Source organism: Rhea pennata, chromosome 22 (assembly GCF_028389875.1).
Source record: "Rhea pennata isolate bPtePen1 chromosome 22, bPtePen1.pri, whole genome shotgun sequence".
Lineage (NCBI taxonomy): Eukaryota > Metazoa > Chordata > Aves > Rheiformes > Rheidae > Rhea > Rhea pennata.
The window spans coordinates 890003-916232 of NC_084684.1; the positions used below are offsets into that span (position 1 = coordinate 890003).

At 42.2% G+C, this 26230-nt stretch overlaps 1 protein-coding gene across 4 annotated transcripts in view; it reads right to left on the reverse strand.

Moving 5' to 3' along the window:
- The window catches only part of UBR4 (ubiquitin protein ligase E3 component n-recognin 4), an 81252-nt gene that overhangs the window by 45730 nt on the left and 9292 nt on the right, over window positions 1–26230 (reverse strand). For 3 of the 4 annotated variants that reach the window (XM_062593536.1, XM_062593535.1, XM_062593534.1), the window contains exons 14-51: window positions 26020–26137; window positions 25430–25617; window positions 24709–24868; window positions 24491–24576; window positions 23330–23499; window positions 22416–22698; window positions 21685–21817; window positions 21130–21209; window positions 20094–20222; window positions 19469–19651; window positions 19133–19255; window positions 18814–19043; window positions 18077–18201; window positions 17377–17474; window positions 17080–17237; window positions 16128–16337; window positions 15029–15130; window positions 14017–14117; window positions 13222–13420; window positions 12804–12992; window positions 12409–12472; window positions 12022–12213; window positions 11336–11406; window positions 11055–11202; window positions 10299–10526; window positions 9846–10016; window positions 9552–9734; window positions 9100–9258; window positions 8665–8817; window positions 8155–8382; window positions 7111–7268; window positions 5814–5985; window positions 5237–5438; window positions 4778–4941; window positions 4071–4287; window positions 3461–3677; window positions 836–899; window positions 217–351 (exon numbers count right to left, since the gene is read on the reverse strand). In XM_062593536.1, the coding sequence (XP_062449520.1) occupies window positions 217–351; window positions 836–899; window positions 3461–3677; window positions 4071–4287; window positions 4778–4941; window positions 5237–5438; window positions 5814–5985; window positions 7111–7268; window positions 8155–8382; window positions 8665–8817; window positions 9100–9258; window positions 9552–9734; window positions 9846–10016; window positions 10299–10526; window positions 11055–11202; window positions 11336–11406; window positions 12022–12213; window positions 12409–12472; window positions 12804–12992; window positions 13222–13420; window positions 14017–14117; window positions 15029–15130; window positions 16128–16337; window positions 17080–17237; window positions 17377–17474; window positions 18077–18201; window positions 18814–19043; window positions 19133–19255; window positions 19469–19651; window positions 20094–20222; window positions 21130–21209; window positions 21685–21817; window positions 22416–22698; window positions 23330–23499; window positions 24491–24576; window positions 24709–24868; window positions 25430–25617; window positions 26020–26137 (5991 nt within the window). Of the gene's footprint in view, window positions 1–216; window positions 352–835; window positions 900–3460; window positions 3678–4070; window positions 4288–4777; window positions 4942–5236; window positions 5439–5813; window positions 5986–7110; window positions 7269–8154; window positions 8383–8664; window positions 8818–9099; window positions 9259–9551; window positions 9735–9845; window positions 10017–10298; window positions 10527–11054; window positions 11203–11335; window positions 11407–12021; window positions 12214–12408; window positions 12473–12803; window positions 12993–13221; window positions 13421–14016; window positions 14118–15028; window positions 15131–16127; window positions 16338–17079; window positions 17238–17376; window positions 17475–18076; window positions 18202–18813; window positions 19044–19132; window positions 19256–19468; window positions 19652–20093; window positions 20223–21129; window positions 21210–21684; window positions 21818–22415; window positions 22699–23329; window positions 23500–24490; window positions 24577–24708; window positions 24869–25429; window positions 25618–26019; window positions 26138–26230 lie in introns of those variants that run through there. The other variant, XM_062593537.1, reaches the window with a different exon arrangement.

Below are 26230 nucleotides of genomic sequence, written 5' to 3' on the forward strand. Positions count from 1 at the left end.
TTTTCCTAGATTAACAGGTATTATTTCCCACCAAAGTCTTCCAGAAGCATTTTAAGTAGTGAAGTTCTGATGAAACAGACTCTCAGGAAGGCCCTTCCAAAAAGAAAAATTATCCAGCAGGTATAAACTGCATGGACAAAGTGCTTTCCAGGGGCATGTTGCACCTCAACCATAAACTGGCAAGATACAGTAGACTTTGAAATCCTTGCACATTACCTTGTGGTTATGGTATGCTGAACGACTGGTGTGCAAGCTGGCCAAGAGACTCTTGGTTTGCTGCTGGACGCTGGAAGGAGCTGGCATTGACAACAGCATAGTAGCCAGTTCCTGAGCTGCCACCTTATTCTTCTCCTGAACAGACAAAAACCGTTCTTCAGTACATTTACCATGAAGGTGACGCTAAGAGTCCGATTTCTCGGTGTACCTGAGGCTCCCCTCCTCGCTCTACTCTTCCCTGCTGAGCACACAGGTTTCTACCTCCACTCAAAACAGTTTTGATATCCCACTCAATTTATTATTTGACATTTAAAGGATGATTCACACGTCTACACAAGAGAAGTCCTTCTGAGATCTGCGGGCTGCTACACTGCTGTTTTTGCAAACGAGGTCACTCTACAGCACAAAAATCCCACCAGCGATAAATGCAAATGCCAATTGTCATTCTAAACTAGTTTCAAACGCTTTTCGCTAAGTCAACTTTCAGATCAGTGCTCTGAGCAAAACGGATGCGGCTCTCTTCTGGTATCAGGCCCCTAGGGCTGCAGGAGGTGCTGCTGATCTTGCCCCTCCTCCCTCGTCTCTGAAAGCTCAAGCATGTATTCAGAAAGTTACTTGCCTTCTCGTTGACTGGTCCTACAGCAAAGCAGCTTTCCAGCGCTTCTAAAGAACTCACTACTAGCCTGAAGGGAGAAAGGAAAGCAGGCTTGAGTACAGCAACCCTTCTCCCTCCTTAGCACTTTGCTTTATGCAGGCTACAGTCATGAGTAGCTCAGAGACAGCTAACGAATGCCAAGTACAAAATCAAAGCATGATAAAACCTGCCACAGGCACCATGCATATCATTTCATTGTGTTACAGACCAGAGTTAAACCTGGCTCACGCTCACAGACAAACTTAGGACTGCTTTAATAATCCACAGCTGAAAGACAGGGGCTTTTCTCTACCAAAGAGGATAAAACATTTCCTTACGCAGCCTGCAGCAGGGATAACTTGGATTGTCTTGACAGTACCAATTCACCATGGCCCACAGACGTACATATGACTGCAGATCAAGGGTTGGCATGACACATGGGAAAAAGCGTAACCGACTTTTCTAAGGGAGCAAGATTCTACCCGCTTGCTATTTTCACACAGGTTGCTCTTTTCAATTTGGAGTATCAGCCCAAAATACTCCGGAGGAAAATTAACTCTGAGCACCAAGTCTGACTCAAGTGAGAGATCCTAAAGTCCATACAGCCTGCATTCGGCCACTTTTGACAGCAGGCAAGGCAGGCTAGTAAAATACTTGCCCCAAGGGAAAACCTCATTTACAGCTTGCAGCAGTGCTGAATCTCCCTTGCAGCACCACTCCTCGCCTTGCGGTGCAACTACCTGAAATGCCATCTGACACACCGAAAGGAGCAGTGCAAGAATACGGATAACGGGACGGAAGAGATAGCGTTAAGGGGAGGAATAACAACGAAGGAGTGGATGCTAAGTAGAAGAAACAATACAAGAACGAGGCAAACTCTCTGGTGTGGTGGTGACAAACAACAGTACATTCCCCCTACTCTCAGCCACCCTCCATAAAGCTAGTAGGGAAATATAAGTGGGAGAAAGACATAAGGAGGGACAAAAGCAAGAAGAGTCTGTCAAACAAACAACAGTTACGCTGTATCCAGCGGAAAGCTGCAAACCGCCTCCTCTTTACATTTCGCTAAATCATCTGCCATGCAATGACCAGAATGTAAAGAAGCAAATGTCGCTTGAAAAACAGAAAACAGTCAACAAAAGCCACATCATGTGTTTCGTCTCTCTGACACACACTCATTCGTGCAGAGAAAAGGATGGCATACTAACCGGTCCAAGGTGGTTAGGGACTCAGTTTCAGAACTTTGGGGGAGCAAAGAAAAAGGGAGAAGAAGGGAAAAAAAAAAAGAAAAAAAAACAAACATGTGTAAAGCTCACAGAAAAACTCCCTAGAACACATTCTAAGCAAAAGGCAAATTAAATGGGGAATCAGGAAGCTGGGAGAGCAATATATACAGTAAATCTAAGCAGGGCTCTACCTATCTGGGCAGTGCACGCCTGCCTAATAGCAAAAGAAATTAAAGGAGATCCAGGCCACCTAGAACAGAAGCCAAACACACCGCTTAAAGCATCATTGAGGGTCAAATTCAAAGATACAGACACCAAACTTCTGATGGGAAAACTGCCTCCTGCCAACTATTAGCTGTTCCTACTCAAGAAGCCCATTATAAGGTAACAGTATTCTGCAACACGTAAGTAAAAATAAAAATACTTTAGTTCTGGGTTTTAAGAAAATAATCTCAATGCTTTGGAGAAAACAAAAAGCACGTCTGTGCAGAGAGAGAGACATCTTGTGGAGATGTCAAAGCAGAGGAGAGAAGAAAAGAGAAATTATGCACAGGAGAAAATCCCACGAACTATTATATAAAATATTACAGGACAGCAATAGCTGCCAAAATCCTGCAACAAGATGCAACTGCCCCTTAAAGCATGACTTAAATCCAGGAGCATATACTTTAAAATGTTTAGTTTTCAGCAGTGCTGGTTCTTCTCTGATCTGTTTTCCCTCCTGCTCCTGTTCCTACCAGCTTGCAGGCTTTTTACAACCTTTACAGCATAGACCATATGAGCTCATGGAAAGAAAATATGATGGATGTAAAAAAGTTCTCTCGCTTCTGCCAAATGCATGCCCAACTCAGCCCTGCAGTTGGTTTCTCAGCAGGGACATAGTAGGGGAGGAAAAGAAAAAAAAAAAAGCAATCACTTTTTACACCACCGTAGTTGTAACGTTCAGCCTGTAAGATAAGCTCTTGGGAATCACTCGTCTAGGGCAAGGTCATGCACAAAGTCCTCCTCAAAACTGAACTCAGGTTCAGAGAGGCCTAACTTTTGAGAGCTCTGGAGACTAAAAAAGGGCTAGCTTGAAATGAGAAAATATACCGAGGCAGCAGAAATCTCTTCTAGCTCATCAAGACAGCCGTAACAAATGAACTTAGCAACATGAAGCGCGAACACAGATCTATCCTCTACTCCGCCAGATACTTCAAGAGTGAGTGGGAAGCCCTCTTCGGGAGAGAATCATTGATAGTTCAGGTGCTATTTTGTATGGCACTGAGAACGCTTCACTAACCCTGCACGTTCTCCCCGTTAAGAACACACAAGTGTTTCTAGGGCCCCTCTAGAGCAACTAGCCACTTTTCAAAGGCAAATAAAAGCAAGACTACACAGATACCTTTCCAGAACAGTTCCGCTGGCAGCAGCAGGGGCAGCTGTCTCCGTGTCTCCAGTACCGTTGCCTTGATTCAGGTTTGGGGGACAAACATTGCTCACGGAAGCAGATGGAAAATCTTCGGGGGGCTCGTCAGGCCACCCAAACTGCTCTTTGGTTTTGCCATAAATCTTTATGGAATCCATCATTGTGACTCCAGCAGGATCCACAGAAGCCCCAACTGCAATGACAAGAGAGGTTTCTTAAACACTCGTAAAACACCTTCTCCTGAATATCAACAAGCACAGCTTCTTCAGGTCAGGATAGTGATTACACTGTTACTTTCATACACCCACTGACTTACTGTTTCACCTCCTTTTCGAGGCTGCTTTCCTTCCATATTACCTCAACACAAAATTCTTGAGCTGAACTGAGGTATGGCACATTTGTTCAGTGCAACAAGAAGCCAGGCCCTCAAGAACCATTACATGTGCAGGATCTGCACCTCAAACTCTTCCTGTGCTCAGGTCCAACAAACAGCTCGTGGAAATCCTCCTTACTACGAGATCAAGCACAGTAGCTTCAACAAGCTAGACCAACAGGTAGTCAAAGCAAACAATCAACAAAGACTTACTGAAGATGGTTAGCTTTTTGTCAGCCTGCAAGGCTTCCTCACGAGTGAAAGGGAAATCGAACCAGCGAGCCCTAGTCATGTTCAGCTGCATGGTGCGGCCAAATATCTCCAGGTACGAGGGTGCTCTTTCTATTGCTTGCGTGCCAATCTGGACCCGCATGCCTGTCATCACCATTGTGCTGTTATTGTTTGTCACTTCAATGGTGAAACCTCCAGGCTGTAGGAAACAAATCACAGCTCAGGGAAAGTCAAAAAAACCCACACTGCTAACTACAACCTTACATTACATCATCTCCCTGCAAGATCAAGGGCCATTTTGCACCATGGCACAATGAGCTATTCCCCGAGAATCAAATCTGACTTTCTACTGTGTTCTTTTTAGAAGCAAATGCCTGTTTGGAAGCCCTGCATGTGAAAGCAGACACACAGTTTGTTCTGTAGAGCCTTCTATAGTGGAGGATTAATCCTTGAAAGCAGAAGACTGGCTGTAATTTGCATGCAGAGCTGACTGTTCAGATGTCTGCATTTGAGCATACAATGGAAATCTGTATGTAGGTGCCTTCAGTGTGTGTGTAACAGTATTATTACTGATTTTGCATAGGACTGTTTGAAAAACAATGCAGACTTCTGAGAAAAGACACACCATCAACCCTGCCAGTAATGTCACCTAGAAGTGTTAACAGAGCTCCCCAGGTTGCTTCATTTACCTTTGTGTTGGCCACATACATGCCAGTGGAATTGAGCCGGTGCTTTATCTGCTGAGCATTGTAAACCTGCAGCAGGTCATTGCCTCCAAACTCCACATCCGTGAGTTGCTGGTTGTGCTCAAAGAAGTCAATAGGGAAGTTTACTTGGCTAGACGTGCGAGTTGCTAAAAGAAAAGAGAGAGAATTTTTTACAAGAGATATTAACAGATAAAGCTAAGGTACAAAAGCTGCAGATTGAGCTCACTTCTTTTGGAAATGCCTGTGGTGGTCCAATAGTTATGCATTTATCATACATGCCTATGAAAACATTCCCCCATGACTGTCAGACTTAGTCCTGAAGTTAACCAGTAACTGTCAGAAGTGACTGTCTGAAGTTTCTATAGGACACCGATCAATTTTCACATCTGTATTTGCCATTGGTACCTTAGACAAAATACACACACAAAAAAAATGCCTTACTAATGGCAGTTGCCTTGCGCTTGCGAACTGGCTTCATGATGCTGATGACACTGCTAGGTTGGAGAGAGGGCTGGAGCCAGTAGGAAGTATTTTCTACATTAGCCATGTAGATCCGCAGACTGCCATCTTCACACAGCAAGATCATAGTAGTCCTCTGCTGTTCATTACAGGCGGTGTGACGGATGGCCACCATGTCCTGAATCTGGAAAAGTGGGGCATATGAGTCAAGGGAAGAATCCGGTAACTGCCATTTGCAGCAACAAACTCTTTGCATGAGAGAGGCTGCAAAAATTAGAGAGTGCAGATAAGAAGCTCAAAGATGATGATAAACCAGAGCAAAACATAACTGCTTGGAAGCAGAGGAAAATATGTTCTAAACGCTTTAAAAAACACAGATGAGTCAAAAAAGCTTGTATAACAAAAAAAACATTCCCAACAGCAGTTAAAAGCCATTATGAGTGGGAGTCTTCTTCAGGACACCATGACAAAAACTTGCATTATGAAAAACCATCTTGTGATGGAACCACAAGAAAGTTTATGTTTGAATGGCCAAGAAACACAGAGAACCACAACCAACCTTTGCTTTCGCTGGCAAGGTTTTAATCTCCTGGATGAGAAAGGTATCTGGCTTCACCATCACCACCAGTGGAACACCCGTGGTTTGCTGAACACAGCAGACCAAGCCAGGATGGTTCATGACCTCAGACCACTGACACAGCGCTGGTGAAGTCTTACTCCCACCATTTGAACTGCAAGAGATAAAAGGCAGAACGACATTAATTTAAGAAGTAACAACATGTGGAAATAGACAAAATCATTTACCATTCAAACTAGTTAAAGTTTCCTCTTCAGCAGGAACCATAAGCACTTCACTGATGAACAGCCAGGAACATAGCTGCCCTGTTGCCCAGTTTATAGGTGAGAAACCAAGGAGTCATTTAAGTGAGCAGAAGGCACGAGCACCCCAACTCACAGCCCTGATCTCTACCCAGAAGACTTGAGAGAAGACATTTACCTAGCAGTATTTTTTGCCCAAAACCAAGGAAGTAATTTTAAAACAGCTTTAAGCTATTTTTTAAAAGCACGTGCTCCTGTTATCAACCATTACTGGAGGAATAACAAACTATACTGCTACATCCTAGCAGTGTTAAGAGTCAACACAAACAGATGAGCAGCTCTACGTTTCAATACACCCAACAGTACTAAGCAAAGGCCAACACAAGAGAATCTGTGCGATTCTGCTCTTTGAAACAAAAAGCTGCAAAAATATTATACCAAATTTGACCGGGAGCAATGGAGCTCTTGCAACCTGGCACTTCCACAAAACCTATTCAAGTTAATGGCTTTGTCTTAGGCTAGCGAGAGAGAGTTAGGCTATCTGTGGCCTAAGTGCCCAGCTCTAGTTGTCAGAATAGATGATAGAAGAGATTTTTCCTTGACGTTTTCATAGCATAAGAGATAGGTCTCCCTCAGGGAAGCCTGAAAATGAGCCTTAATATGACAAGGTCCACTGCAGCACTGGCGCCGAAAGGAAACAAAGGCTTCCTGCTCTGCATCCCCCGTGCGGGTGGGTAATCCCATCAGTTCCAGCTGCTGCACCAGCAGCAGCTCCACACTGAGCGGCAAGGCTGCTCGGAAGCCACCTTTCTGCCGTGAAATCCTAGCGAGCAGAAGAAATGCATTCACGCCCCACTGCCCACGCAGCCAGCTATGGTTTCAAACTATTTTGCAATCAGGGCAGAGACAGCATGGAGAATAGCACGAAATCATCAGACGAAAACAAACTTCACCACCAGCTTTGGCCATGAGGAGCTGAGTTGTTAAGGATTAGTGAGAAACAGAAATATTGGGGGAGTCTTCCAGATGATCCTCACCTCTTTATGTTAATTGGGAATAGCCGCTGTACCTCCAGATTGGCCCGGCTGACGGTGGCTGCAAAGGATTTGCCTTGACAGTAACTGAAGAATAACATCTGCAGGACATGGGAGTAATACACCGACACACCACCTCCTGCTACCTGGCCGTTACTGTCCTGCAGGATCGGAGAAAAACAACGGCATTGCAGATTAACACGCATCTTCTGAACGACTCCCAGCAGTCAGGCATTTTAACTTCTCAGCTGACAGAATTATTTCCAAAGCCTCTCCCCAGCTGCCCCCATCGCCCTAAACACAGTCCTAAATGACAATTTTATGAGCTGAGCTCCTTGGTGAACTCATCTATCAGATACTTCAAAGGCTTCTGAATGGGATACTGAGACTGCATACCCACAGGCTGTAGGCAGTGTGCTCAGCTACAGCGTCTGTACGCTCGAATGTTATATGACAATCTCACATGGAGTCCTCCCCATGTTCTCAGCTCATAAAGGAGTTTTCCTGCAAGATCCTCTCATCTATCTCCCTGTTTTGGAGCAGCCTGGGAGAAAAGCACCGTATAAAATTTGGACAGATTTCAAAAGGCACCTGCACGTGTAGCATGCACCAAGAGCACTTGAGAGCTGCTACCAACCAGAAAGGATGCTCAAAGCACCTCTGCAGCCCCAGCAGTGGCTGAAAACCTTGCCAATTCTGGTTACTGCACCTTTAGAGTACCTTGCTCTGAGAACAGCCCTGCTCTGAAACCATCTCCCTGCTGAGAAATCCTGTTGGGCATAACTTCATACATGGGCATAACCCAACCATGGAAAACATGATCTGTTTTCTAGATCAAAGGATCAAGGAGTTTAATTTTCACCCTCACCCCCTTTCACTGCAAGGATATTTCTCTCTTTAGAAGAACAGCAACCAAGCTGATCTAGATTGGGAAATTAGAGAAAGAAAAAAGAAGGAAAAAAGACAATTTCTGCCTTCAACTGTTAGATGCAAATGAAAGCAAAAGCTGCTGCAGCTCATACCTTAAGAAAGGGAAGCCATCATTACCTTTAGGTCTTCATGGTTGACTTCAAGTACGTTGGTGACATAGAATGGTCCGTGCTGGGCACTGCTTGCCTCTTCCATAAGCTGCGTATAAATGTACCCAGCAGAGGACATGATCACTATTATGTTCTTCCCCTCCTCATTGAAGAGGAAAGTGACATCCCTGATTTTGGAGCTTGGTAGAAGGAAATAAAATGTCGGGCTCAAGGCATCTACAGAAAGGTCATAAATCTGTGGGAAGAATCAGGAAGAGTTAACTGCTAAGCTAGAGAACAGTCCTTTTTGACAATGCAAACAGACATAAATTGAGACAAGCGAATGCCTACTAGATGTCAGGGACATTCTCTTTAACAACAAAAAAAAAATAGTCAAACACCTCAAATTTATATTTCTAATTCACTTCTAACTAAGAATGCTGTAATATTCTCCTACACGCAAGTCATTAGAGACCCAGGCTCTAATGTCTGAAAACAAGACGATGAAATACCATCTGTAGCTTACGACTAACCATACCTTCACAAAGTCTGCCGTCACAATAGCAAGCTCTGTTTGAGATCCTGGCAGCCACACAGCTTTAATGATGAAATTTCCAGTGGCTAGTTGGGGATGAAGTACCAAATGATCAGAGACCGATCCAGAGCTGCTGAACGTTAACACGTGGCAATCCTTGAGTAATGAAAAACATTAAGTCAAATATTAGAACAAAAAATGTAGACATTTTAAGCCAAGAACAGAGTTAAAAGCCAGCATTCCTCTTCGCTCCAGTGATTCATATAGGATATCTATATACCTAGTATGTATCAGTTTATCTAGTATGAAAGTGATTTATGAACTAGTATTAGTGACAGACCTCTAACTTTTACAGTTCAACTCCTCAGAGCAAAGAAATACAGCCTGGTTTGAGAAGATACCTCCAACTGTCCAGAAAAGGGCTTGTCAGACACTTACTTTCAGTCCACACACAGCCAGGTAGTCCTCCTTGCAGGGATTTCCAGTGAGGCTCAGGACAGTAAATGGAACTGGTGCAGATGCAAGGCGAGTAAGGGTCAATTTTCTCTTGCTGGAGTCTGCTTGTTTCAGCAATGCTGAGAGCTGGAGAACTGTAATCTACAAAATGAAATGAAATTAGTTATCCAACTTCAGCATCAGGAGAAAGGGGGGGGACACTGTAATCAATTCTATCATTACATCCTCCCAGTTTTCACCGTGTCTGCTGCAAGAATACTTTTCTCTGAAGAGCTTTTTCTCAGTTATCTAATACTTTACAGAAGACCCAGATCTAAAGACAGGGAGCCTGAGTCTTTTTCTATCTGTTGTTTAGTATTTTAAGGCTGTTTCATTCTTTTTTACAATCCAACCTCATTCACAGAGCTAGCAGTGTCTGTCTTCTCAGAACTCACCTTGCCCTTTTCATGGCTCACAGCCAGGTGCTGCCGACGTCCATGCGGGGAAGACAGCACGCACATCGCCACCCGCCTCAGCACGTGAGCGCTGATCAGCTGTCGGATCGTCTGGCCCTGGTCACCACTGTAGTTCATGCGGACGTTTTCAAAAGCACCTTCTTGAGAGCCAAGAGTTGGGACCTGAGTCATCGGTAATGAACAGCACATACAAAGCGTATCACAAACTTATCTGCTTAAAAGCGATCCCTCCCACTCGTACTCCAAGTATTCCTAAAACCTGCAGTATCATACCATTAACTGATCTGTCATTTCTACTGTCTTGTCCAAAGTGTGCAGCTCATTGAGAGCGTGCTGTGCACGACTGCTGCTGCCCATGGCTGAAGCTTGCTGGAAGTTTATCTGGATGGCATCCATTAAGAAATTCAGCATCTCCAGCACCAAAGGAGCAAAGGAGAAGTTAGCCTACAAGAAACAGATGTGGCAAGTCAGACACAAGATACTCCTGCTGGAAATCTTCACAAGAGCTGCGTTTCAGCTATTCTTTAAAACCTGATGCTGCTTTTATGATCTCCGTTAGCATAATGAAAAGCTCAAAAATGATGCAACTTAGCTGATAACCAAAAAAGCCTGCCTAAGATTCAACCTTCACCAGACTAAACTGCTAATGACAGCACTCAATACAGAATTCAAACTTAACCTGCACCATAGACCGCCTTCCCTTTAACAGCTAGCTTATAATTATACCTGGGACTGCAGTTCCTCCCGACAGCCCTCGATGTTTCTACACAGGCTGCTCTTCTTGGGTTTTTCTTCGTCAGGGCCCTTCCCCTCACTGATAGTGACCTTAGCTTTCTCTGCGGGAGACGTGCTTGCATGTCGAATGACACTCTCAGGCACTCTGGGCTCGCTCTGGAATGCAGATTCTTTCATGGTAGAGCTCATACCACTGCTGGGGGTTCTCTTCACCAAAGCCTGAGAATGAAACAGCAATACTGAGAGCCCAAATCAAAATTGGCAATCAAAAAAAAAACAAAAAAACAAAAAAACACAGAATGTAATTCTCACAGAATGCAATTTTAATGAAGTAAGAACAATCGTCCTGTATCTTGCATGTTGCTCTCCACCCAAGCTTTAGGAAAACATTCATATTTCAAAGCAACTTAGTTGCTGCTAGTGGAAAGCATGGGAAGAGCTGGTATCTGACAGTCAGACAGCTCAAGTCAACTTGTGAATTCTGGATAAAGTATGTGGAATCCCAGTTGCCATCCAGTAGAGAGATTTGTCAATGCATTTATTTGGCGAAAAAACATTAAGTCACCAGACAAGCTGTAAGCAAGCTAAAGTTCTTGTAAAACCAAGGCCTTCAAGTCTCTATTCTTATGTATTCGTATTGTGACATAAATTACTGAAGAACAGAAAACTCTGCAGAAGTCCTTAAAAACTCAGTAAATCACTTTTAGGGGGCCAAACTGCTTGAATTTTGACAAAAAGAGAGTTTACCAGGCAACTGCCATCCTCCTTGGCTCCACAGTCACAGAAGAATGATCCGTATTTGGCATAAGAAATCTCATGATCCTTGTGACAAACTTTAGCACAAACTGTGCAAACACCAACCCCATCAACCATCTTGCAAGTGTGACAGTGATACCTGTACAAAATAAACAAGATGAGTTAAAAATTACAGTGCCTTAGGAAGACTCTACAGACTGCATTTCTCTCCTTCTCAATAGCCAGAAACATCAGGCCGCAATCCTGACCAGGAAGTCTTGAAAGATTCTTACCAATGCTGGTTCATGAATTCTTTCTGTGTGATGGTGAAGGTACAGAGTTTATTGCAAAGAGAATCTTCATCCTGTATGAAAAGAAAGGTGTTTTAGTAAGGCATTACAACTGCATGGCCATGCTGAAGGCCCATGGTACAGAATATGTTCTTCATCTACTAAATGTGCATTTCAAGAACAGTTAGTTTTGGCACCATCTAGCCAAAAGGAGGCAGCTGGTATCAAATCACGTGGAAAGACGACATGGCCTTATTTTACAGTAACTAGAAAGAATGAACCAATAAAAAGGAAGTAGTAACAAAAATACTATTTGGAGATGAGAAATTTTAAAGAATGAGTTAATAACACCTCGCTTTTCACCCAGCAGCACTTAATAGCCTACTTTAAGTTGCTTGTCAATAAAGAAAGCTAATAATTGATAACAATTTGCTAAAAACAGAGATCTTATTCCTGCTCCATTTCTTCCTTTCTTTAGAAGAAGAAAGCTTTTGACCTTGTTGACATCATGAAGGCAAAAGATTCACGCAGGAATGACACATTCCCTTCCAGATCCGACAACTAAGGCTCTTCACTCAACCTCACATTAGGAACAGACAAAAATATCTTAATTTATAACCTGAACAACTCTGATCACTGCAACAGAAGTCTCCATCTCATTTGCAGCATTAACCATGATTTTCACTTACCGAATCTTCAGCTTGAGAGTCTTCCTCCTCCACAGCCAACTCTTCCACCCAGTCCGAATCCACCTCAATAGCACGTTCTTCTCCGTCAACGGAAAGATGACTTGGTCCTTGGCCACTGGTCTGGCTCAGCGCATTGGTGACGTCAGCCAGGTAAGAGACGATATGGCACGTACACTCCAGGATAGTAACATGCTATAAGCAAAGATCGTGAAAACGAGAGGCAACACTTACACCCCACAATAGCTGCTATAGCACAGGAAAAATGTAACACACCCCCCCCCAGATCAAATCCATTTCAACCCCCACCACGCAAGCAGAACAGGACAGCCGATACAGCTCATGCCTGAGATTTAATCCTGCAAATTGAGTAACAGCCACATGCCTTACCTTCCCCTGCATGACATTGGCATTCATTTTTTCTATCACATTCTTTTGAGACAAGTATTTCTTGCTGTAAGAGAAGAGAGAGGAAAATTTGTTACAACTGACAGCCTTTAGGAAGTATAAGCACAGTTCTCACAAACAGAAAGCAAATGAAATGCTTGAAGCTATCAGCAACAGGAAATACATCAATGCAGTAATTACTTAAATCACCAAGCGTGGAAAAGTCAAAGAGATCACATGGTTGTTCCCCATAGAGACATACAAAGAGGCCCATCTCAATCACTCTGTATTCCATTAAACTGGAAAACAAGTCTGTATCAGCAAACATTCACTCCTGGCTCTAAACTGCTAGAAAAGCCATAGAAGTGAACAAACAGTAGTAGACAGTTTGCTCTTACCATCTGCCTAGCCAGTCAACAGCAGCACTGTGAAGCTGGAGATGTCCTGCACCTTGTCCTGCACTAGCCAAAGTTGCCATCACGACCATCAGCTCAGGAAAGCCGGTACCATCGCCATTGGCCAACATTTCTGTTGCCATTGGTATTAGAGTACTCAGCAGAACAGTGCACACGCCTTCTCCGACTTGGCTAATCAAAAAGAAGAAAGTTGCAGATACAGTATACCACCCACTAAGGTAAAGCTAAGCTCCACGCTGCAAGAGCACTGACACAGCAATGCCTGCATTGTGAATAGCCTTATCTCAATTATTCTATCCGAAAACTGACAACAGGAAGCCATCAGCAACTCATAATTAACTTACATATCTACAGAGCAAAACAAATAAACTGTGTACCATTGACAAAAGCTGTACCTTACCTGTTTTCCCGAACAATGTAAGTTGTCAAGAGTTGCAGCAACTGCCTGTTCTCTTGAACAACATCCAGTTGATCCGAATCTTTGGGTGGTGACATGGTCATCCTGGTTAACCAGGCCTGCAGACGTACAGGTTCCACACAAGCCAACTGAGCCAAAGAGCCACAAAGTCGTAATAGGCTGGGGTTGGGACTCTTCTCAGCTAATAGGAAAAATTACCGGTGAGTGACAGAGAGGCTATAAAGGGATGTTTCTGAAGATGGCTTTCCCTCTGTTCCTGGTTTCACTCAGATACAAAATGTTTCATTGGAGATGGTGCCAAGTGCAAAACAGAATAGACTTCGCACGTTCGCACACAGAGTATGAAGCGTACGACTAGATAGTCATTCTAAGTTTTGTTCCTTTGCTAGCTTCTCTCAAACACATGCTTTCCCTCTTTACTGTGACAAGTAATCACCTATAAAGAGCAAAAGGCATTTCTCCAACACGTAAAAATTATTTCTTCACAGGCCTTGTGAGAATACGAGCACAGAAAGCCCACCTGCCTTTTCGCAGAGCTAAATCATCTTACCCTCCCCCATACTAAAAAAGAATATGGCCAAAAACCACGTGCAGCTGAGTAGGGGAAATGAGAAAGAAAACAGCAAAACACAAACAAGACGGGAAAATGTAAAGTATAAATCTGTCACTTCCTTTCAAAGCTTCTCTTTGAAGTACTAGAGAGATTGCAATGGGAAGGTGAAAGAACAGTGTTAGGTGGACAAAAGCATGATGCAGATAGTGAACACAAGCACTTACTCAGCTGGAAGAGCTTGGTGAAGAATTTCAGCACCCTGTTACAGAACTTCGCTGAGAGATTCTCATTGGCTGTTGCCATCATGATCTGGACTAATTCTCCACTATTGGAAGGGGGAAAAAATTAAGTCAAGTTTTGTAAAAGCCCCTTTTTCCTCACTTCCATTTAGTTACAGCTACTCTGATATGTAATTGTTTGCCCTAGGCAGAGATGGAAGAAGTCTGGAAAGCACACTGCAACGCCAACATTGCTCTGCAACCAAGCCACAGTAGGTGCTTTCAGACAAATGGCAAACTCTCCGCTCAGATTCAAACCTCTAAATCTCAGACTCATATCTCACAAACCATTATTCATCACAAATTCATCACAGAGGCACCTGTTTCCAAATTAAATTTCAATGTTTCTTGGCCTATGTTTTCTTTTTTCACATTAACAACCCACAACAGCCAAACTGTTTCAGTTTTGGACTGCTGAACAAGTCGAGAGCAAAAATCAGTAAACTTTCTAATAGGAAGAAATTTTTCTCCAGTCCCTCTCTTGCATCCCTTCCCAACATTGCTGTTGTGCTATGCAGTTTCTATCACAGTCTGCATTCATTCTTGTAAGTCAGGCTAACACACTACTACTACCCTTAAAAATATGAATCTATTGCCCAGAGGAGGGATGAGAAAACATGGGATTTTGCAACCCAAATGGTAGCGCCTTATACACCAACACCTCCCAAAAATGTCCTTTTAAGGCCCTCGACACAACACTCGCATTTCCAATCTCCAACATCTTCATTGCTGATCGCTACAAGGACTCACTGAGTATTTTATTAGGAGTGACTAAGACCTAGCTCCTCTCTCACACAGAAAGTCTTTCCACTCTCCTGTTTCGCTTGAAAAGTATCTTGTGTTTATACAGTTCTGCATTTTCCGGCACAAAGGCTTTAACATAAGTATCAAGAGTGATAAGCTAAGAGAAAAGACGACAAATAAAGTCTGTGGCCTACAACTTGCAGGATGGCTTTACCTTTCTGAAAAGAATTCCTCCATGGCTTTTCGGGCCTGGCTGCTCTCCAGCTGTTTCTCCAGATGCTGCAAACATTCCTCCAAGATGGACTCATCGAGGCCACTGAGGATCAAAGATGCACATTAAACAAAAATATATAAACAAAATATCAACAGTTGCAACAACTGAGAGCCAAGAAGCGACTAATTCTGCCAACACAATTCTAATAAACCTTCTGCGAGCTGAAAGCGACTCTCCTTCCAAGACGCAGGAGGAAAACAACTGATCAACTACCATGACGTAAACACTGACAAATCTACCAAATGATCAGGAAAAAAAGCAGTGGATGATGCTGTAAGGAAAATTACGCATTCAGAATCCTAGAATCATCTAGACCTCTCAGACACATCACATTAGAAATTCCTCTAACTGGCTGCTCTTTTTATACCTTAAGTCTCTTTTAGCTTTACTCCTCTTCATTCCCTCCTCTGTTCATCTGCACTCCACAATGCAACCCCCAAGTAAAATCCAATTATATTTACATTCTCTACCACAAGGCGCAGTGGATCTCCTTCTGAATACCTCCCATCCAGAGGGGATCAGTATTAACAAGATGCAATATAATCATCCTAATAGTTTTATGTTCCAGCCTGGTGGAATCAACATCTGTGCATCAAGCTTATTCTCTCTATACGTACAGCAAGTAAGGAGAGGGAAGCATAAATCTGGCTAGTTTGCCGTTACACATCAGGGATTAGGCATTCATATAAGAGCAAAAGAGAGACAAAGGAACGTAAAGCAAATCAGCTTGACATCTTCAGCTCTGATTTTGTGCTTGTATTTTCATAATTTATTTGCTTAAATAACAAAGTATCACGATATATCACGTGATCCATCCAGAGTCACAACAAACAGCTAAAATCCACATTGCCTAAATTGCAACACTGAAAGTAACTTGGATAAAATATTCTGCATTTTTTAGTCAACAAGTACAACAGTCTTCAACAGATGAAAATAAGCTGGTTTTTAGCCTCTCTGTTGTGCTACTGAAGAAACTACTTTATTAAGATCTGCAATAATTCTTTGTAGGCAGCTTTGCTGAAAGAGGACTACCTACTACCTGTTTGGGTCAGAGTGATTCGCCAGTATGTTATAGCATCCTGTGATCAACTTTTCATAAACACGTGCGAGGAATTCATCAGACTCTGCAGGGCCCAAGATCCTTTCCAGGGAGTTGCTGCTTATCTCTGCCACGCTCTCTGTGCTGGTCTCCAAAAGAAGGGGCAACAGGGAATGAATGACCTGTGGTGGGTTCAAATCGTCTGACCACCTTGAAAACACAAACAAAACAAACAAAAAAGGTAAGTGTCTACATGATACAGCAAGGAAATTTCCTTATTGAATAAATCAAATGTCATACAAGACAGACAAGTCTGAATGGAAGCCTAAATTAAAAGCCCTTTGCAAAAAGCAGGAATAGATATACCATCCCATACCATCCCAACCATTTTCCCCTTGGAAAAATGGTTCTCATTTCCAAGATTTTGCCTTTTATTTTTATTTAATTTTTCGCGTACACACAGCTACAACATTTTCCTAGACAGTCCTACTACCGTTTAGTATGGTCTTCAGACATGTTTGCATTGTCAGTAACTATTTTGTTTCAGAATATCTTAAAAAAGGTCACCGGAAAAAAAATAACTGTTTTCATTTCAATTCTTTCCTATGCTTTGAAAATATCACACAACCAAACAGTAACAAAATACAAATTAATCCATTAGATCCATATTGCCACAGTTCATTTTCCTGGTTCAACAAGAAGCACTATAGATTTTTTGCAAGGTGTCTGACTTCTAGAGATATTTAATAGAGACAGCACGGCTAATTTTCATTCATTTTTGAATTTGGAACTTGAGTGTAAAGTAGCTCAATTAAAGGCTTAGTTCAAAATATATACACAGTTCAGGAAATGCTCTATCTAAAGAGTTGGATGAAGACAGAAATTCAAAAGAGCAAAGAAAGCAAGAATACAATATAAAAAGCAAGACTACAATATAAAAAAGGGCACTTACACAATGAGATCCCCAGTAAGTCTGACCAGGGAGAGGAGGGTGTGCTTTAGGGAAGCTGCAAGAGGTAGACTTTGACTGCACAGCGTGCCGAGGTGAGCGGCCTGAACTGCGCTGATGTAGCTTTCTGCAGGGATCGTGTCATTTGCGAAGGCATTGCGCTAAGAAAAATCAAGATAAAAAAAAAAAAAAGAGAGAATCAGAAGAACTTATCTTTAAACTGAAAAGCACACTACCTAGCATTCCCAGCAATTTACAGAGTTAAGATTACGTCACATCTATCCACAGGACTGGACTCACCCATGAGCCTATGTTCGGAAACTCATTTGTATGAATGTTGTTCCACGATTCACATAAAGTCTGCACAGCTGATGGCAAATTCTGAACAAGCGTTGGACCTGCAGTCAATACAGGCACTTAAGTCACTGAATAATTGCATGGATATTGCTGAACAGTAGAATGCTATTAAGGCACTGTTTAAAACTGGATCTTTATTTGAATCAGTCATAACTGTCTTGATCAGAAAGACACAGCTAACTTTGAACTCTAGTTCTGCTGAAGGCTAGTTTCACACTTTGCTACAAGTCAAAATTATCGCTAAAGTTTGCATGAGCTTTGCCGCTTCTTTCATCTTATTAGGGCAAAAGGAAACATGGAAAAAATATTAATTCACAACACTCTTTAACGTACGAAATTTCAGAATTCCCCCTACTATGCCCTGCTTTGCTGCTGGAGCACTGACATGGCTGTAAAAGCATTTCAAAGCCAGATAATCCCATAAGATAGTTATTTTTTCAAGGCACCCTCTCTTTTTCAGCTGCTACAATACTAAAAGGAAGACATATCCAGTCTGCTGCTGACAGGTGACACACAGATTTGAAATAAGTGGTCAAGAAAGATAAGGCACTAAGCAGCACATAGCTTTGAAAATGATGTTGGCAGGACTGTAGAAAGCTTCAGCTACGTGCAAAAGGACATCTAAACTCTCCAGGACTCTCACCTAGAGTATTTGACTTGCAACGGCTGGATCCAATCGCGAGGACAGCAGCATAACCTCGTAGCTTCTCTTCAGAGGGTTTTTTCTCAGGGGAGCCCTCTTCGGAGAGGCTCCGCAGCAAGTAAGATCTGCATTCAGGATGGAAAAGAGTCATTTCAGGAAACAGCATTTCAAAACCAAGTGTGCCAATACAGGGATAAATAGGAAAGCAAACTTCAGAAGTTGTGCCCCATACTTCATGTGACACCACTAAGGGAGTTCTGTGCTTTTATCTCCTCTAAGCCACTTACCAGGAGAAGTGACTACTCAAAAGAAAAACCGATTTACTTTTGCTTTCTTGTACACAGGAGCTAAAGAGAGTTGAGAAGACCTCAGACTTACTGTAAGAATTAACACTCCTCTCTCCCTTACCAGTCTCTCTGATAGTCTCAATTATAGCTCAGTGAAGTATCTTTGCATAGTACTACTCCACAGATTGGTAAGATAAGGAGAAGAAAAGCTGTTTTGCAGGGTCTTGAAAGATCAGGCAAGTAGACTACTGAGAAGTAACAACTACACACATGTGCTTAAGAAGTTATTTTTTTAAAAAAAGAACAAACATTTGATATTTTAGAGGATAAGTTAGAATAATTACACTGGACTATAAAAAGGTACCCAATTCTAAGACGACAAAACACAAAGTGAAAAGCCCCATGCACAGAAGGAAGTCACAGTCCTGTGAGAGGTGCTAAAGGTCGTACCTGGTAAACGTAGCGTAAGTGTCAATAAGCTGCAGCGTAGCCGGCAAGAGGTTCTTGGTTATCTCCGAAGACTTGTGCGGATCAGTTTCTGCAGCTAGCTTGGAGAAGTGCTCATCTAGAGAAACCTGGATCTTTGAAATTGCAGCATCAAGGGTGTAAATGGACTGTAAACTAGGAACTTCATGCAGCTGAAGAATAGTGGTGCAGTCAACGCCACAGAAAGAAGATATCTTAAAATATAAAGTAATGGAACTGTAAGTGCAAATCATTCCACAAAAATAGATGACCCACGTACACAGTAGCGTTCACACTAGCCTACCTGCCGAGCAAAGTACTCCTCTGCTATTTCCACATCATACTTCACTGAACTGCACTTGCCTGAGGCCAATTCAATGAGAGATGCGGCATGTTCAGCTTTCATGCCCTGCTTGGTAAGGTGATCCTAGAAAAAGATTCATCACACTTAACAATTTTAGAAAGGCTATAAAAATTAACCACACCGCCAACTACCAGACTAGAACACTTGAGGAATGGGAACTTGCGTCTGCATTTTCTAACCACCAAACCCGCGTGATTCCCGTGTGCAGTCAGTGTAGAATATCAGAGATTCACACTCACAACTCTACAAAACACCCCTATAAAGATGAGGCTGTACCTTGATCCATGTGACATAAGATGCGATACGCAGACGGGAAGACCAGCGCAACGTGTGTAAAATATCACATTCACTCATTTCTGGTGTGTTCGTGGCCAACTGATTCATGTAGTTTTTGGATGGAGGCAAAATCCCCAATATCCGCCACAGTATCAGGAAGTAGTACTGAAGTGCACAGGCCTCCTAAATGGAAGTACAGTTGGATATATTAGTAAAGAAAAAATGCTGCTGCAATCGTTACAGCCACTGTAATGTTAGCTCATCAAGGACCCCTGGACTTCCACAGATGTGCCAAATCAGATGACAAATGCTGGACTGACTTTTTGTCACATTATGCACCAAGTTTAACTCTGCTGAGTCTGACTTCATTTAATCATCTCACCTCACTTCCTTCTAAAGATGAGTTGGGGGAGGTTCAGTCAAACCTCTTGGAACTCCCAGGGGCATACAGCAAGTCTAAAACATGTTATGAATTAAAAGCTCGTACAGAACTTACTATCACCAAAAGTACTACCACTAGCCATAAGTTTTTTTTAAAGTTCTTCATTCCTCCAACCACTTTCCAGACTAGAGATCCTCCATTTTCTCAACACAGACAACGTTACTGCAACACCCAAAGCCTCACCAGTGCAGTGACATTTTTGTTCTCTTTCCTCCTGAGCGTATCAAACTGTGATCCAGCTGCAAGGAGTGAAGTCAAGGCTGTGTAAAGCTCATCATACTTCATAGTCCTAGAGAAAAGGACTTCACAAACCTGCAAAAGAGGCCAAATCAGGATTGTTGCCTTGCAGACTGTACAACTGATCATTTTTATACAGTCAAAGTCCTCCTTCAGATATTCAGAATAGCCTCAGAATAACTTCAGAAGGTTAATTCTGTCAAGTGCTTCTCCCCTCAAGTCAGGGTGCCAATACAGCATTAATACATGCTGCATATACATACCCTGGCGTGTCATCCAAAACTTAATGACAACAAAATCCAGGAAAAATAAAAAAAACACAGAGCAAAAGGAAGGTAAAGCAACTTCACTACCTAGTGTCTTTATCTCAGATATTTCATCAGCACTGAAAAAAAAAATCAGTACAGACACGATAGAGCCCTCTGTCATATCATGCTTATTACAATCACGGGCTACAAATGAACAGAAAAGATTCTGTCATCTCTCCTTAGTTACTATTTACTTCAGTGCAACCCAGGCAGCCTTCAATTCTCCCAAATAAGCTACCAAGACATCAGGACAGAACTGGATGAGCAAGGACTACCTCACTCAACAGCTTTTAAGTTAGGCTCTGCTTACATACTTCAATGTAAGCAACATATTCATCATATCAAAAAAAAAAAAAAAAAGTCTTTTGCAACTTTCTAAAGCTATAGTAATACATGCAGCCCTTTTTAGGGTATTACTAAAAGTAGCCCAATACATCTTCATAGTAATACACTTTACTTTGCATACAGATTTCCCTGACTTGCAGGGAAGTACCAAAAGAGAATGAGAATCCCATCTAATCTTACTGACCCACTATTCTTCTCTCCGCTTGGAGGAAGATTTCTGTGCTAGCTGCTTCATCAAGTCTTTCCTTCTACTTTCTCTGCCAGTTGTCAAGACAGTACAAATCCTCTAAAAGCTTAGAGAAATGTCTTTAAAACAAAAATTCCAATACCGAGCTATCTAGACGGTTCAGATCATCTTCAGAAGCTTCTAGAGAGAGGATGCAGTAGAACCTGGGCTGTGGAACTGCATCTGGAACGTGAGTAGTGAAAATAATGTTCAAAGTGACAGGCTGTAGTTAGCAGTACTGTCTCACCCTCTCCCCTCCATCCCCCAAAGCCCTTTCATATTTTAAAGCTTGTATCAGAGTCTACTGATCTAGTGGCATGATACATTATACATGCTTTTAACCAACGGTGCAGGCAGCCAAGGTTTTCGAACTCCCATAGCCCTGACATAAGAAATAACGACTTATTTTGAAGTTCTTGTAGCATGCTCCTAGACCACAATTACTTCGTTCAATAAAACCGCTCAAGTGCTCAAAAGTATTTGTTGACTTCTTCCTTTTCTATTTAAAATTACATGCATTTTTATCTCATCTGTTTTAACTATACCCCTCAAAAGCAGGGAAAGGTACTCATGCCAGGCCTCAGAAAGGGCTTCAATTTTTTGTAAAACCGTATCTTGAAATGAAAAAAAAAAATTCCTGTACATTTCCCTCTCTGACCTGATGAGCAGTGTTTAGTCCAGTTTTCTTCCACTTCTTTAAATCCATGATAGAGCGGGACAGAAGTTCGTCTGCTGCTGTCCTGGGATCCACTCACCCAGCCAATGGGTGGAGTCAGCAAATTATATTGCACCTAAGTGGAAGGAAAAAAAAAGAAAAAAAGGCATCCTCATTATTTAGGGTGGCAGATGGAATCCCGTAAGCCCCAAACAATTCCACTGCTAAAATGCAAACTTCCCAGCATCTGAGGGAAGCCCTGGACCATCCCTGGTAACTTTTACTTTGGAGTAAGCAGCTTAAATCAATAGTCATGATTCCAACAACTGGAAAAGCTGAACACTAGCAACCCACTGACAAGAACAGCACCAAACAAGCCCAATAGTGAAAAGCTAAAGCAAGAAGACTATGTATAAAGTATTCATGAAATAGTGCCTAAACACCCCAAATACTCATGCTTTTGAAAGATAAGGTGGGCTTTCACCTTGCCCATTGTCCTCATTTTTGTGTTTATTAGACAGTAGCTACACCAGGAATTTACACTGTATCTCAATCCGCTGCCAGGAATTAGATGCAATTATTTATTTGTTATTATCCCAAAGGCTGTTAACAAAAATCAAAACTGAGTTACTTTCAAAGGCCCTGAAGAGACCACAACACAGCAAATGATCACCTGCTACAGATTTCTGCTGAATGACCAAATAAATACCCAAAACACAATCTCAAAATCTTACCTGTTCAAATAGATACATAGGGGCCTTGGAATACTGATGGAGCAGGTAGTCAAACACCAAGAGCAGACGAGCCACAATGAGCGGTACAGAACACAGCTGCGTGTCCATGTTCACTGTCAGCTCCAGGATTGTCTGGATACAGAGCGTCAAGATGGATCTGCGGCCTCTTTCAGAGAAGTTGTGAAAAATAAGCAGCAGCAGCTGGAGATGTTCGACATTCAGATCTTCTGTGTCACTGGGAAGAGTCCCCTGCAAGGCATTTTGCTTCAGTGTGCCCACAAACCTGACAATAAAAAAGGAGGTTTATAAATGACATTTCTGTTCGCTTAGATCCCTTCTTAAAATCCTTTCAACTAGAACTTCAAGAAACATTTCAATAATTATTTTCTGCTTATACTTCTAACAAATACTATACCATCCACTGGAATGAGACTATACAAAAGTAAAACCTTCATAAATTCAATTAGCAAACACATTTCATGGGAAATACGAACAATCATTTAAAGCAGAAAAAGAGATGCAAACTCATTCCCACCGGAAAGGCCATCCACTCTGACTTTAAGTCAGTTAAACTCAATTAGAAGCTTTCACATCCAGGTAACAACACGAAGTGGAAAAGGCTTGGGACCATTGCTCCTACCAGAAACCTGCTGAAATAAGACATTTGCATCTCCTTTTTAAAACCAGCACTGCTGTAGGTTTTTCAATTTCCACCCACCTAAATCCTAAATTCTGGTGACCAATTTCATTTCTTATACAACACAAAAGGAATTCCAGCAACACAGAATAACTCCGAGCTCCTCTGAGCACTGCATAGCCATTGGAGTTAAGTTGGTCCAGGAGAACTGTCATTTAATAGAACATCAGACAGGTAAGAGAGGACTAATTTTCAGCATAACATAAAATTATCCCACCTTTCCCAAACTTTAAGGCACTCTGGGACATCGGGATCTCCCTGGGCACTGGCTTTATGTTGCCAAATTAGGAGAAGTCGAGATAGCACCGACAAACTTTGAGGATGGATGTAGAGAGGCCATGGTCCTTCAGAGAAAGGAGCAACTCCCAGCTGCTGAAGAAGTGTGTTCTGGAACAAAACAGAGGCTTGATGTAAAGAGGCAAATCCTACCTGCTACTTCAGTTAACAGCATCCTTTGAACACACAGATGGCAATAAACAGTAGGGCTCTTAGTGGCTACAAATGGTTAATATATCAGTATTTCTCCTTTCCAGAGTACTGGTACAGGTATTGAAGGAACTTGCGTTTCCACTTTGCCACTTAAAACACAACCACCTTTCAATTGCAATGCCAAAGTGGAGGCAGGGGGAGGGGAGGGGGAATTAAAAGTGGTATTAATGAGCTTTACTCATTTACGGCAAAATCCTAACAGGAGATGTTATGCTTTGGCAGAGTCATACAGGTCAGCTTGTAGAGTCTACATTTACTCTGGCTGGTACTATAACTAGTAAACGTTAGAAACTGAGTATTCTTCAAGTTGTAAAAGGTCACAACAGATCAGAAGTGCCTTTGGAGGGTATAATATTTCTCCAGACGTGGCAGAGTAAGAAACAAAGAGCTTAGAAAAGGAAAACACTCCATTAGATCCAATAAAAGGAGTGGAGTTGGGACTATTTGCTTCAAGAAACAGTACAGGCTCTTCATTCAATGCCCTTTAAAACTGACATAAAAAAATTAATTTTTATTTATCTCAGCATTCAATAAGAAAAGTACTATGTTCAAGATCTAAGAATTTGGAAGACCACTCCTTCTACTGATCACAGTAATGACTGCTTCTTTTCAGATGTACCTTCTTTTAAGAGTCTAGCTGCTTTAGAAAAAGTATTTTAAATAGCAGTAGAAGAGTCATCAAAAAGTATAGGGATTGAATTCACTAACTGGTAAGTAGACTGACAACCCCTACTTAACATGTTAAGCCAGGTCAGCACACAGCCTAGCAAAGAAACCTAGAAGGCCACAGAGTTAGCACACGAAAGCAAAGGAATTAATACATACTCCATGTAGAGACATTAATATATGCCAGCTCTTCAGTTCATTTACCCATTCATCACAGACCAACCTGCAAGGCAGGTGACTGAAGATCCGAGGTCACCAAGGAATGGTTAAAGTGATACAGTGCAGCAGCAAACTCCTCATCTGATGTGCCTATAACACAGAGAACAAGTCATTTACCACCGTTGCTCTCTTGTAACTAAAATATCCACATAAAACAAAGAAAACATACATCTATACATCCTATTCTACGTGTTCACTAGTACAGAAGTTCTGCTCACTCACCCTTCAGTCCATCTTTATCCACCTCCTTGATGATGCTCGCCAGCGTAGCCATGTGCTGCTCCGAAAGAGACACGCTCAGGTAGTTGCGAATGAAGTTATTCCTGGAGTTCAGCATAGAAGAAGTAATAAAGTTCAAAATGTTTGAAGCTAGGCTCAGAAACTGAAAGAGAAAGAGAAAGGCTCTATAGAAGCACCAAAAACAGAAGGCGTGCAAGCGAGCATTAAACAGAAACAAAACTGTCACTAAATCAGCAAAATAAATCGAGTCTCCCACTCCACCCTGGCAGTAGAGTGCAGATTAACTTCACTCATTACAGTCCAGCTCACTGCACTCTTACTGTGCTCTTTATCAGGACGGATTTTGTAATTCTCTGAAGAGTTGGCAAGTCCATCTTCTAAACCGCATGATTAATCTTCAACTTTACCCAGAGGAGTTGTTAAAAGCATTCTCTTAGACAAGTATTTTACTTAATAGTTCTGCCCTCGTTTTCCCTCTCCCTCTATAACCCAAATGGATACCATTTTTCTTCTTTCCTCCCTTGGCAATAACAAATACTATAGAAAAGAGTACAGCAAAAAATTTTTTTCAAAGCCAAGACAGTCACTGATTCTCCATCAGCAGTGTACTTCGAACACCTGACACTTATCATGTTATCTGTCAACACAGGTAGCCACTGACAGCACGTCAGCTATTTCATTAACCGTGAAGATCTTCCCCTACCAGTTCTGGATCTTTTCGGCTGGCCAGGATGTTCCCGTTCTCTCCAGCAGTCTGTTTGTTAGGGCTTTTCACTCTAGGGGAGCTCTCCAAAGGCGGTGGTGGAGGGGGCGGTGGGGGGGCCACTTTCTCTTTGCTTGGAGAGATCGTCTCTTCAAACCATTGCCCAAGGATGGGTTCACTGTCATCATCTAATAGGATGCAGGAAAAACAAAGACAGTATTTTAAGTGATTACCTTCTACAAACCACTCAGCTTAGAAAAAACCTGGCAGAGTTTCAGAGTTAAGGCTGCTGCTATCTTCATTTTTCCCCTTCCAGTCACAAGGCCAAGTACTTTTACAGCAATCCAGCAGGAATTCACAAGAAGTTATTTCCAACCTCCTCCTAAGAATTACTGCCAAATCCCAGGGTCTCTGGCTTCAGTTTACATAAAAGAATATACTCTGCTTTTGCCAAATAGATCTTACAAACTGCTTCGTATTTGCAGCATTCTATTTCATTCCAGTCCATGAAGGCAAAAGCCCAGGAGCTAGGTTTCCACTAAGTCTGAAAGTGTAAAATCCTGAGTTAAGTTGCTTGCTGCAAACTCTACCTTGGCTGCTGTCCTCCTCAGTGCTGCTAAAATCATCCTCATAGTATGTATTTGAATCAGTGGAGGCACTTGCATCACTGCTCATGGAGCCTTTCCTCTGACGTTGCAGGACACAAGCCTTAAAACAAGTGAAATTTTAGAAACATGGAAGATAAGAACTTGAAAACAAGACCATCTTCCTAACACGGTTTTAATTTTCTTCCAGCAAAAA